This window comes from Siniperca chuatsi, linkage group LG14 (assembly GCF_020085105.1).
Source record: "Siniperca chuatsi isolate FFG_IHB_CAS linkage group LG14, ASM2008510v1, whole genome shotgun sequence".
Lineage (NCBI taxonomy): Eukaryota > Metazoa > Chordata > Actinopteri > Centrarchiformes > Sinipercidae > Siniperca > Siniperca chuatsi.
Genome location: NC_058055.1, coordinates 12,956,512 through 12,969,025, shown reverse-complemented (window position 1 = coordinate 12,969,025; position 12,514 = coordinate 12,956,512). Strand labels below are relative to the sequence as shown.

The window sequence follows — 12,514 nt, the reverse complement described above, 5'->3', positions numbered from 1 at the left end:
CATATGTGAAAATTAAAATGCTATTGTGGAATTACATTTTCATTTTCAAGTTTACATTATCATTTGAATATAGTCCAGTATACGCTTCCATGGGCTTGTTTATTGCTAACAAAGTTTTAGGCAAAGAGAAGCTAATCTAAACTCTTACGAACTCTATGAATTCCGGAAGTCCTCAAATGCAGTTTTATTCTGAAACCTGCTGCCGGAAGTCATGTATGTGAATATGTTTCGGTGTCTTGACACCGGTCTCCCAGCCAGAGTAACGGTAGTCGTCGCTTCCGATCCATCAATTGTCTCGGTTTGTTGACGTTTGCTAGAGAACAGCAGTAGCTAGTAACTGGTGCCTGTCCGTGGTTTCAGGCGAGTCGTGTGAGAGTCAATGAAGCTAGCCAGCTAGCTAGCTTAAATGGGTTTTCGAGTTAAAAGATGATCGCCTCACTTTCTAGAGGAAGTTTGCTGGATGAGGTTCTTCATGGGGGCTTTAATGAGGTAACGTTTACCTAGTGTTATTAATGTAAATGTTTGTAAAGTTAGGTTAGCTGTAATTTAGCAAGCGGGGGCCAGTTAAATTTGCTAACCATCTAAAAGACTAGCAAAAAATAAAGTGCCATAACTTTAGGTAGAATTTCTGTAGTTTGTCCAACTAAGTTCACGTTGACGCTAATATGTAATCACGACCAGAAACCATGAATTCTAGCTATATAGTTAGGTAGCAGGCGTTAAAGCTAGCAATAACGTTAAGTGCAATGGTTGTCAGGAAATAAGATTACCAAGTAGCTTTATTATGACTTTTAAAAAGCCGTAAACAAGCCGAACATCATTATTAGGTAACGCTAAGCGTTAAGCGAAATTGTCTCTGTTGTGTTCAAAACGGGCGTTCTTTGTAACGTATCCCGGACAACGGGCTGTCACGTGACTGAACGGGACCGGTAAAGGTAGAGTAACTGTGTGAAACACAGGGGAAGAATGCTGAACCACGAACTCTGGGCTGAACACGAAATTATATAATTGACCTTCATAACAAAAGTAACATTTAATAGGCAGTGGGACAATAGACTGACCCTGCCCCCTCTCTCCCTTTCCAATACAATAAACAAAGGAACTCATTTGTTATGCCATGGTCTCAGCCTTATTTGGGCCCCACTCTAAGCTGTGTGTTCGTGCATGTGTTAGTCTGTGGTTTATTGGATTTGTGTGCATCTGATTGATGGATTGCAGCAGCAGCTGGCTGCTTATGTTTCCTGGGTGAACTCTCAGCTGAAGAGGAAACCAGGCCTGAAGGCTATCACAGACCTCAGGCATGATCTGCAGGATGGGGTGGTGCTCACACAACTAATAGAGATAGTTGGTAAGTACACTCATACACATTTACACACACAAATGGCGCACGTGGTGTAGGAATACTGGAGGAAGACTGTCAAACGAAACATTTTGTATTTGTCACCAGTTCAATGTCACGCCAATTTCCATGCCAAAGGCTACATTAGGCCTGGAGTCTGGGAAGAAAGAGCCACCTGAGTGCCTCATCTCCCCATCCACAGCAGTCTTACCATCAACTATTGACAATATTACACAACTCTGTCAAAAAAATTCAATAAGCCCTTATTTACATCCTTATTAATAATGTTTCACCTTTCAGTTAGAACTACCTGAGATGCATTTCCTTCAATGTTACTTCTCTAATGAAATAAAGAAAAATGACCTAATAGCTTCACTATGGTTTTTAAAGCTTTGCTAAAAAATGATGATCTCATGTATGTGGATGCACAGCAAGATGTCAAATTCCATATGGATTAGTATTTCCATTCAAACATATTATGTAAATGTAAGAATGTCCTAACATTGTTGTCCTAATATGAATTGGTTCAGTCATAATGCAGGATACCTCAGCTTGTGCCTTGAATGGTCACAGCATGTCAGATTCTTTGAAGTTGACAGTCTATGGTAATCCGCTGTAACTATGACATTGTAAGAATGAACTAAAAAAATTGAAGTGTGAACAATAGAGACACTTTGTTCATGGAATTCTGTAAATATAAAGAATATTCCCTCTCTTCTTTTTAAATGCAATCATTTATATTTAAATATTATACAGATTAGCATAATATTATGAAATGCAACAACAAGATTTTAAATTCATTTACCAATTATCCAAAATAGTCAGTACCAAGCACACATTTTAAAGAGAACCACAAACTTCTTCTGGTTGTTGTTCATGCTCCTCAGCTCCTCAGCTTTTGATGCTCAGAATCAGAAATACTTTATTGATCCCCGTAGCGAAACTCTTTACACCATTACGTGCAATATTGCAGTATTAGTTGATAATTCCACAAGAAATAAGTGTTTTTTTTACCAGATTATATTGTCATCATTGAACTGATCAACTACAAATCTGAATTTGTCAGGTTTAAGATGAATGCTATGCAGTGGTACCAACTATGAAATGATGTCTGTAACACATTCTCACTCATGCCTGTATACACACTGACTGACATTTGGGCAATAACACAGTCCTGTTATAAAAATGTTCAAATGTAACATTGTGTAAATTTTTCTAAATTATTGTTTTTTTCTCTCTTTTAAATCTTCAAATCGGCAGCCGGGGAAGTGCTGGAGGGAGTGTATGTCGCGCCACAAAACAAAGAAGAAAGCAGGAAGAATGTGGAGCAAGTCTTGCAGTTCATTTCCTCCAGACACATACGTATGACACACATATCTGCAAGAGGTAAATCACAGAAAATCTAGTGTTTTCTTGCTCTCTTTCTCCTCATTTTTAGAATAAGTGTTCCTAACCTTTTCTGGTTGCTGACCCTGTATTGTAGTCAGAGATTTTATTGACCTCAAAGCTTTAAGCACATAAAAATTTTATAGTTCCGATTGTAACAAATACATACAGTATTTCTCCACATGCTCAAGCAGTGTGTCACTTACCAGGGAAACAGTGATCATGTGCATGACAACTTTGTTTCACACCAGATTCTGTGCAATCTAAAAAAAAAAAATCTTCATGTCATGGTTTCTGTTATAAAGCTGCTATCCCATGTTAACACCGTATGTGGCAAATACTGTTCAAGTTTAGTTAATTACTGAGGGACATATGTTCCCTTTCTATCTGCAGACATTGTCGATGGTAATCTGAAATCTGTAATGAGGATAATTCTGGCGCTGGCAGCCCACTTCAAACCCTCAGCCAATAGCAGGGCTGCTTCTGGAAGTGGGAGGGGTTTGTCAAGAGGTTCTGCCAGCCACAACCCTCTCTCCACGGTTGCATTAGCACAAGGTGCCGCTGCCGCCCTGGCATCAGCACGACTTGATGCCTCACAGCCTGCACGTGCCGCACGTATCCACAGGTATGCTGGCTGCAATAATCATAAACATAGACACAAACCCTTGTCCCCCACAAACCCCTGCCACCATCTTTTTGTAATATCCAAATGTTCTCTGCCACAGCTCTCATTTGTTATGTACATGTATATGATACATGTGTAGTCTTTGCTGTCCTCTGGTGGACAAACACCAATTACCAAATTACCATCCTCACAACTGCTGAAATAAGGCTCGTCTATATATCTGTTATTAAAACTGTATGCCAGATCTTATTTATGAATAAATAACCTCTGCTTTATCTGTCATCTTTCAGTGGCTGGGGGCTGGATATGGAAAAGAGTGTGTGTGTTCGTGCGCTGGTTGAGCAGTATGAAAGAGGATCTCCGGATGAACAGGACAATCCTCAGCCTAGCAGGTAATCTTACACAAGCTCAAGTTTCTCATAATAATTAAATAGTCATGCAGTGAATCATAGAATTTAGTAGTTGGAATTGAATTGAAATTGGAATGAAATGGTCTATAGCAAATGCATGTACTGTACATTTCCTTAACTGTGAGATAAAACAGCATACATACATACATACATACATACATACATACATACATAATCTAGGTTTTTTTGTGTCCTTTTCTGTGCATTCTAAATGTAATGTAATAGACATTATACAATATGTTGGTTCAGGTAAACATATATTCAGTGGAAAAGTACATTTTTAAATAACACAGGGCTGTGATAATAGGCTATAGAAATGATAAAACTAAAACCTTCCTTAAAACCATGTTGGCTTTGCTGGCATAAATTCATGAAGGAGGTTGCTGCAGTTTAGTGGCCTAAGGACAAGCGGTATAATTATGTAATTAAACTTGCTATTTGTACATCTTGAAAAAAAGGTATTTTAGCTCAATGTTGTTTGGTTTTTGGGAGAAAACAAACTCCACTTTGTTGCTATTTATACTGTACAGTTTTGCCGGCAGTTAATTTTATGGAAGTTCTCTGTTATCTGCCATCTTATCATTCAAGCTTTGGAAACAGTAGACTACATTCTGTGGTTTATTTGTGCCTGTGTGTACGTGTGTGTGGCTCACTGCCTGACAGAGCATATGACTTTGGTTTTAGTACTCCAAACTTCACCCTGCCGTGTATGTGTGTGTGTGTGGTAGTTCATAGACATCTGGGCAAAACACAGGCAGATGAATGAAAAAAGAAAGTCTTTATCCTCTCCAATCACATGTCCGGTTTGAAGTTATCCTCTGTGGTGTTCTTTTTTAGCATCATTATTTGTGTGTGCTTTAATGTGACATGTGTGACATGTATCTTTTTATAATGGTGCATGCATTGATTATTTGTAGAATGATGATGTGGTTTCGTTTGGATTCAACAGAGCTGTAACGATCTGATGCTGCCATCACATACAGTGTATGTAGCTTAATTAAGTGAGAGATGCTATGCAGTGTCTGCTGCATTGGTTGCCGTGCTAGCTAGCTGGAGGGCGAGGGGCGGGGTGTGTCAGAGGGAGGAGAATCACACACTGTCATGAGTTTGTCGAGATGCTGAAGCCAGAGACCCACATGCGGGGTGGAACTTAGGCTCCTTGGAAGTATTATGCACAGTTTAAACAACCTGTAGCCCACTATGGGGGGGACGCAGATTAAATGGTAAGACCAGACACTGTTAGGCAGTGTGTGTGTGCGGATTCCTGTGCAAGTGTGTGTGAGTTTATGCTTCTTTTACCATAACCATAACAATTACTACGGTACACTAACGTGAAAATAGACTGTAAATTAAGTGTAGCGCCCGTATGCACCGTGCTTTGATTTGCAGAGACATGCAAGGATTAAGGGCTTCTTTTGGTAAGTTAGGATTTGAGAAAATATGTGTCATTATCATGTGTTACTTTTTTCTGTCTGTCTCCTTTCCTTTCCTTTCCTTTCCTTTCCTTTCCTTTCTTACAAGCCCTCCATCCGAGTCAGAATTTCAATAAAAGGAGCATTACTTGCAAGAGACACTGTGTGTCCATTTCCATTTATAAGTTGTTTATGAAAACAGTCACTTTGATTTTGGTGAATGTCTTTGTTTCCTATCACTACTGAGACTGGGCTTCAGTGGGACATGTATTCAGAGTGACAGTTTTACTTAGCGTTCTATATTACTACAAGTATATTACAACAAATCGAGATGTCCAGGTCTCAGCCAGGTCAAAGTAATATGTAGGAGCACATTGCATACTATATTTGCACTGCATGTTTGTATGTGTTTTTGCTTATAAGTGTTTACATGCACACACCCCCATGCTTCTCTGGAATAAATTGATTAATCAGTGTTTTGTCCTCCTCGAGCCTCAGCTCCGTCAGTCCACTGTCATCTCCAACACCTCCACCCAGTAGCCACTCAGACCGACAGCAGGACGACCGGCAACAACAGGAGATCAGTGGTGAGTTCTGTCCGGTTCACAAACCGGCATGTCATTTGATTAGTAAACCTCATGATTTACCGTTGGACTTGTGTAACCCTGTGTTGTGTGTGTGTACATCTGTGTGCATGTAGCCGAGTCATGTCATTCTGTAGCGGAGACGGTGTGGGAAGATTCTCTCAGTGAAACTTTGGAGATGGAGGTGCAGGAGACACGTAAAATGGTGTCTGCTTTACAGGTAAAAGCATATTGAGGTTTGAGTTAGATTCTGGTAACCCATCTAGTGTTGTCCTTTTTTTTTTGACTTCCATATTGAAGTTTAAGTGCTGAATGTATATTATGTATTTTCTCACATCGTGACATAGGTAAAAAAAAAATAGAGCTGGTAAATAAACCGAGCACGAATACTGACGTTAGGAGTCATGTTAGTATGTGTAGTAAAAGCATTCCTCAGGTGTTTTTGAGATCTGTCTTTAAAAGAACTACATGGGAAAAAGCTCCAGGTTCAAGGTTAAATTCCTGTCAGTAATGCTTCTGGTTTAATGGGCAGTGTTTTTGGTTATGGAAGCTGGTGTAAGATCATGTCTGTGTTGCTCCACTGTTGACTCCTACTGGTTGGTTGCAGTATCTGTGCGGGGGGGGATTCAATTCAATTTAATTTATATAGCGCCAATTCATAACATAAGTTATGCTGTGCTTATTATATCATCTACCAACCTACCAGCTTTAACTGCTTTAACACAGCGGGTTCACGCCAAAGTACAAACTGGCATCACATGTTGTACCCTTTGTGTTTTTAAGGCCCTGCTACTGCATGGTTCGCTGCCTGAGGATGAGCAGGATGTGTCTTTGAGTTTGGACCAAGGCAGCACTGAACAGCAACTGGTAGTGATAGTCTCTCCTTTTATTTTTTAGTTTTTCATCCCTTTTTCTTCCCTTCTCTGTCTGCTCTCTCTCTTTTCTGTGTCACACTCCTCTTTGCTCTGTTTCACCAGCTCTTTGTGTTCAGCGCAGATCACATTTCTTTTTCTTAACTGTGGGTTTGTGTGTGTGCATGCTTATGTGTGTGTCAGAGGGTGACACGGGTATCAGTTTCCCTTCTTACTCAGTCCATTGTGGTTCTCACACACATCACCTTTTTTCTTTCTCTTTCCAGGTAGTCATCCGCAGCCGTTTGGATCAGAGTATGGTGGAAGCCCAGGAGCTGAAGGTAAATAATTAGTTTTCTTTTTAAACTGTCAATATATTCTTTTCATATTTTGTTAGGACAAAATACACACTTGTCTTATTACTGACAGAATAAACTCGTGGAATGCACACTGTGTTTGATATTTAAATTAAAGTGTGTTGTTTGCTGTTTTCTTTAGAGGGAACTGTTGCGCTGTAAGCAGGAGATGAGAAACCTGCAGGGAGTCAAGGTAAGACAAAGCCAGATCTGCAGTTAATGATCGTATTACTCCGTTGAATATAATTCTAGTTGTATTGTAGAAAAGTTGCTGGCTATGGTATTGACTTTCTGTTGGTTTGTAAATGTGCAGGATGCCCAGCAGCAGAGGCTGTGCACTCAGGAGGCATCAATACTGCAGATGAAGCAAGAGCTTCTCAGAGCCAGCATGACAAAGGATGAACTCAACAACCAGAACGTACGAAATAGTCTCATACGCAAGTCTGTTTTTATTAAAGTGAATGTAAAATCTTCAAAACACTGTGTTAAAAATTTCACACTGTTTATTTTGAGTGTGTATTGCCCCCCCCCCTGTCTATAAAAATGTGCTATAGGCAGAGCTACAGTGGAAGCTGGAGGAATGTAACAGGCTATGGGGCGAATGCAAGGTGACACACTCCAATCCCTCTCTTTTAATGGTCTGCTTTAACTTAGTCTAATCGTCCCTACTTTTTTTACACAGCATCTGTTTGTTGAGTTTGTGCTAAATAATGAACCTCACCTTTTCTCTTTGGTTGATTGGGTGCAGAAGGAGATCGGACAGAAGGACAGACTGCTGCAGCAACTCAAACACAAGCTTGAAGAAGGCCAGAAAAAGCAGGTATGTTAGCCAACAAACTACAGGGGGCTCAAAATGTTCTGTCCAGCTCAATGCTATGAGGGAAAATCTCAGACCAAAAGTTTTTTTACTTAAGCTTTTATCAGCAAATTAATACCAAATAAATATTACTTTGATGCAGGAGAATATACTTAAAGCACAAGTGTACATTTACTTGTTTCCTGCTTCACTTATTCAATAAACTTTAATAATCTAAGGCATGGACTAGATATATTTTAAGTTTTAAGATCTAGCGGTAGTGTGTGTTTTGATGTCTGATTGTGTGTCTCTTTGGCAGAGTGAATTGCAAAGAGAGTTGGAGCTTAAAAACAGCATTCAGGTAGTACTGTTTCTTTATTGACTCTTTCTGCACTAAAAAAAGTTGACTTTTAGGTTTTATATCCATTCTTCACCAGGCAGTCATGATTTCAGATATATGTTACACAGCTAACACTTTTTTGCTTTGTGCTTTTTTCAGAACCCCATCGGCGCAGAAAACAATGGATATTCTTACTCTGGAAATCCAGCTCCCTCTATGTCAGGCGTAAGTATTGTTTCTATTGATAAGGCTGTTCAGTCAGTGGGCCTATTTATATTGTTCTACATGTTAAGGTGCTAACAAAGCATCACACAGCTATACTCTCGCATTCTCTTGCAGTATTTAGGCCACATACTATAATTTGACCACATGAAACACTAGAATCCCCATTCTAGCTTTCAAGAATAGTAAATTAAAGAAATAACATGGGACAGAACATGCTTAACGTACACAAAAAATAGCACTTTATACAGCTGTACAGCTCGATAAAATAAGCTTTTTGTGTTTAACAGCGTATTTGTGCTCTGTTAGCAGGCAGAGGAGGTTCAGCTGCTCAGAGATGCACTTAGGAGTTTGAGGAACAACTTCAGAGACCACGACCCGCAGCACCATACGCTGGACACCCTGGAGCAGGGCATAGTATCACTCATCGACCGACTGCATGTTCTGCATACACACAAGGTACAAATACAAGCATAAACCCACCTGAATCTTACAATCTGATTTTTCTGTCAGAAAAACTGGAGTTAAAGAGCAACTTTAATGCTTGGGCCCTTTTGTGGGTTAGTAGCCAAAGCCGGGTGGTGTCACATGAACTGATGGTTGAGGCTGCTGTGTAACTGAAATCAGTCTTGAGGCTATGACAAAGATTGAATTGCAAACTACTGACTTGTTAGATTATCAGCCAATAGCCACTTTAAAATTAGATTTGACCATGTAATTGATTGATCAGTGAGCACCAATGAAAGAGTATACTATAAAATTGATTTATACTGTAAAATCTTATTAGACAGGCTTACTTTTGACAAAATGTAGAGATTTAAAATCATGAGTGGCTGTCAACATTTATCCAAATACTGCAGGGAAGGGGGAAATCTCCAAGACGCAAAGGTCAACACACAGACTCTGACACCTGGCCTTGCACAAGTAAGTTGTTCCAACATGTACCCCTCAAATACACTTGCACGCATACACAGAGTATATATGCTTTTATTAACTATGTTTCTGTTGTTCATGACAGAGGTTTGTCAATCCCACAGTGGTTCTTCTGCCTCCACTAAAATCCTTTATTTTACTGGAAAATCCTCAACACCTTCCATGATCAATATACAGAAGAGGTTAGTGTGTGTGTGTGTGTGTGTGTGTGTGTGTGTGTGTGTGTGTGTGTGTGTGTGTGTGTGTGTGTGAAAAAGTCAATTTCGCCACAGACTCCATTGGTTGCCAGCCAACAGTGATGCTGATAATCCTAGCACATACATTTAGGCTAGTAGGCCAAAGGTAGAAAGTTAAATAAATAAAAAATATAAAATGTCACAAGACATCTAGACGAGTGAGCCTTTTTGTACACGTTGTACAGGCTGGGTGAGGTGACTCTCAAGGATGTTAAGGCAGCTGTGGATCGAGAGGGAAACTACAGGTACCACTTCAAGGCCCTGGACCCTGAGTTTGGCACTGTGAAAGAAGAGGTAAGAGAAGGCTGGGGAAAAGGCAATAGCTAGATAATAGGACATTAATAGTAAACTTGGTGCACACTAGTCTGAAGGAAAACTCTGTGGTGTTTTGGGGCAGTAGTTACTGTTACTCACAACATTCGGCACTAACCTGTTTCGTGCTACACTCTGAAAGATGGGGGATGAAACCCATAGTCCTTGTTCAATGCAAAAATGCATTCCAACATACATATGGCACGTGAGTACAGTTATAAGATAAGAGCAGAGTACATGAAGATATTGTCTGTGTGCAGGTATTCCTGGATGGAGCAATCATTCCAGGCTGGGAAGGAAAAATAGTGGCCTGGCTAGAAGAGGACCGAGGTGAGGAAAGGTAACAACATGTTCATTCTGTATCTCTCTCTTCATTTTCCTGACTCTCAGTGGTAAGCAACGCATTATCTTTTGTTTCTTAGGCCATTGTAGGTTCAAGCTGAGGGACCATGACACTTTTCTTTTTTGCTCCTGGTCACTCTGATCCCAGAGGCCCATTGAGACAACTGTTCAGAACAGAGGCACATGTGGACACTTTTTGAGATTCAAATTATTAGCAAAATACTGTAAGACTTGTCAGCAGGAGATTTGGTCAGCTGGTACTAAACCGTACTGATAACCCTACTCGCTCTGGAAACAGTGTTAATCTGTAAGTGATGTCTAGAATATCGTAATGCTCAGTGCCTTACAAAGAAAAGCTATTTCCATCATGTGCTTATTATTGCCAGGCTGTAACTGTAGTATCAAAACTGGACTCAAACGTAGACAGAAACATTGTTTTGAATGAACTGTTTCACAGTAGTGTTGTTGTTTCACTTGTAGTTGAGGCCAGAGATTTGTATTGAGGAACTGGAAAAAATGTACCAAGTCATTTTGAAGCAGTATTGTCTTTAAAAACAAATACCACCAGATTACATGTTAGAAATGTGTATTGTCTATTGTTCTTTAGCCCAGGTCTTACTTCAGTCTTAATTGTGAATGTAAAGTGAATATACAGTGTTATCTACCATAACAAGAAATAGGAAAGAAATGTCTGGAGAAAAAAAATAACAAGATTGATTTTGTTTTAGTGCTGCACAAGTTTTGTCTACATTCTGACCTACTGCTGACAAATACACTGAGCAGATACCAGCTTCTATTGTTATTACAATGGCAGTTACTACTATGTATTATTTACATATAACAGATAACAGTAAAAAGAAGTAGGGTAATGGTCATCTGGAGATGACCAAACAGAAAAGTCTATTGCAAAAAGAAAAAAAACAAAACAGCTGAAGGTATTTCAGACTAACCAGTTTAACTAAATATCACCCAAGTCCCGATGAGGGCTTAAATGTCAGTCTGTAGCACACCAGCATGCATGTAAATAGAGTATGCTCAAACTGAACTGCTGCCGGTGAATAGAAGTGATGCTGACTCTTTGACGTTCATGTAGAAATGCAGATGAGCAGCACTATTGTTTTGTTTACTTTTATGAAATTGTTTTGTACATTTGTGTAAAATATTGTCACTGTACCTTTACATTTTTGAAGTTTATGTCTCTTATTTGTTTAAAGAGAGATTCTTGTGAGGTGATAATGTCTCTGCTCCTGTTAAAAAAAATAGATGCTGTTTATGTGATTTTGACATCAGAGATTTAAAGGAGACTTTTGTACTGGAACAATGGACCATCCCACTATTTATGGTTTGTGTGTGTGTGTGTGTGTGAGAGAGAGAGAGAGAGAGAGAGAGAGAGAGAGAGAGAGGACCTTTGACACGTAAATGCCAGAAGAACAGTGGTTATGACTGTTCTACTTGATGCAGTAAAATACTCAGCTCTCAGTGTTAGGACATTTTCAGACCCCTGAGGTCTGTATAAAAAACACAGACTGAAACTGGCTATCACGTTTTCCTTTACTCTGCTTCTGTCTTCCCATTTGGGATCAATGTGTTTGCCTTCACTAACAAGCCAACAGAAATATGCATCATTCTACTTTTTAACTAAGACCCATTTGAATGCTGTAACTGCCTGTACTGTATAATGTACAATTTGCTGGTGAGATGGTTATTTAGCATTTGTTTTGTTTATTGAAATTTTTACAAAATATGGATACTGTCTGTTTAAGAAAATAAAAATGGCCTTTATTGAATGTTAGAAAAACAGATATTTCGAAATAAAACCTGAGTTTTGTTTTTAAAAAGATATCATTGTTCCAGTTTTTTGGGGGTTGGGAGACAGTGGGGGAAATCAGCTGTTTAGTAGGACCACCCTTTACTTATGAATGACTATGTCACTTCAACAATGAATTCATATCTTTAATAATTATATTAAAAATTTCACCATACATGAAAAACTTCAAACCCTCCGCTGCCTTTTAGAACTTTATTTGAAATTCTAGCTTAGTTTCCAAAGATACCAAATATGTCAGGCTGAATTTTGGGAATGATACAAGAGGCGTCTAGAATATTTCCATTTGATGGAATGGTGCATTCATAAAAACACACAGCTATGCATAAATGTCCATAACAGTTTTTCAAAGCCCAAGGTTTTTCATGTCTTGTTTTGTCCAACCAACAGTCCAAACCCCCCAAAATATTCAGTTAATAATTGTAGAAGACGAAGGAAACCAGCAAAAATTCACATTTGAGAAGCTAGAACCAGAGCATTTTGACATGTATTTCTTAAAAAATAACTCAAAATGCTGATTTGATTATCAGAATTGTTACAGATTA

General features: G+C 39.1%; 1 protein-coding gene across 7 annotated transcripts; it reads left to right on the top strand.

Annotated features, from left to right (window-relative positions):
* The first annotated feature begins 179 nt into the window (after positions 1-179).
* On the top strand, positions 180-11,984 carry LOC122888563 (dixin-A-like). 7 transcript variants are annotated; one of them, XM_044223173.1, is made up of 21 exons: positions 180-489; positions 1,219-1,348; positions 2,600-2,725; positions 3,119-3,350; positions 3,641-3,742; positions 5,665-5,759; positions 5,873-5,976; positions 6,540-6,623; positions 6,895-6,948; positions 7,106-7,156; positions 7,277-7,381; positions 7,518-7,601; positions 7,712-7,783; positions 8,079-8,120; positions 8,259-8,324; positions 8,634-8,780; positions 9,182-9,245; positions 9,340-9,436; positions 9,676-9,784; positions 10,063-10,132; positions 10,225-11,984. In XM_044223173.1, the coding sequence occupies exons 1-21, from the start codon at positions 427-429 to the stop codon at positions 10,284-10,286; spliced, it is 1,959 nt and encodes a 652-aa protein (XP_044079108.1). In that variant the 5' UTR covers positions 180-426; the 3' UTR covers positions 10,287-11,984. The 7 variants fall into 7 exon arrangements, with proteins under 7 accessions (XP_044079108.1, XP_044079106.1, XP_044079105.1 ...); XM_044223171.1 differs by having other exon boundaries at positions 183-489; positions 1,222-1,348; positions 8,631-8,780; XM_044223170.1 differs by having other exon boundaries at positions 185-489; positions 8,631-8,780.
* The last annotated feature ends 530 nt before the right edge of the window (positions 11,985-12,514 follow it).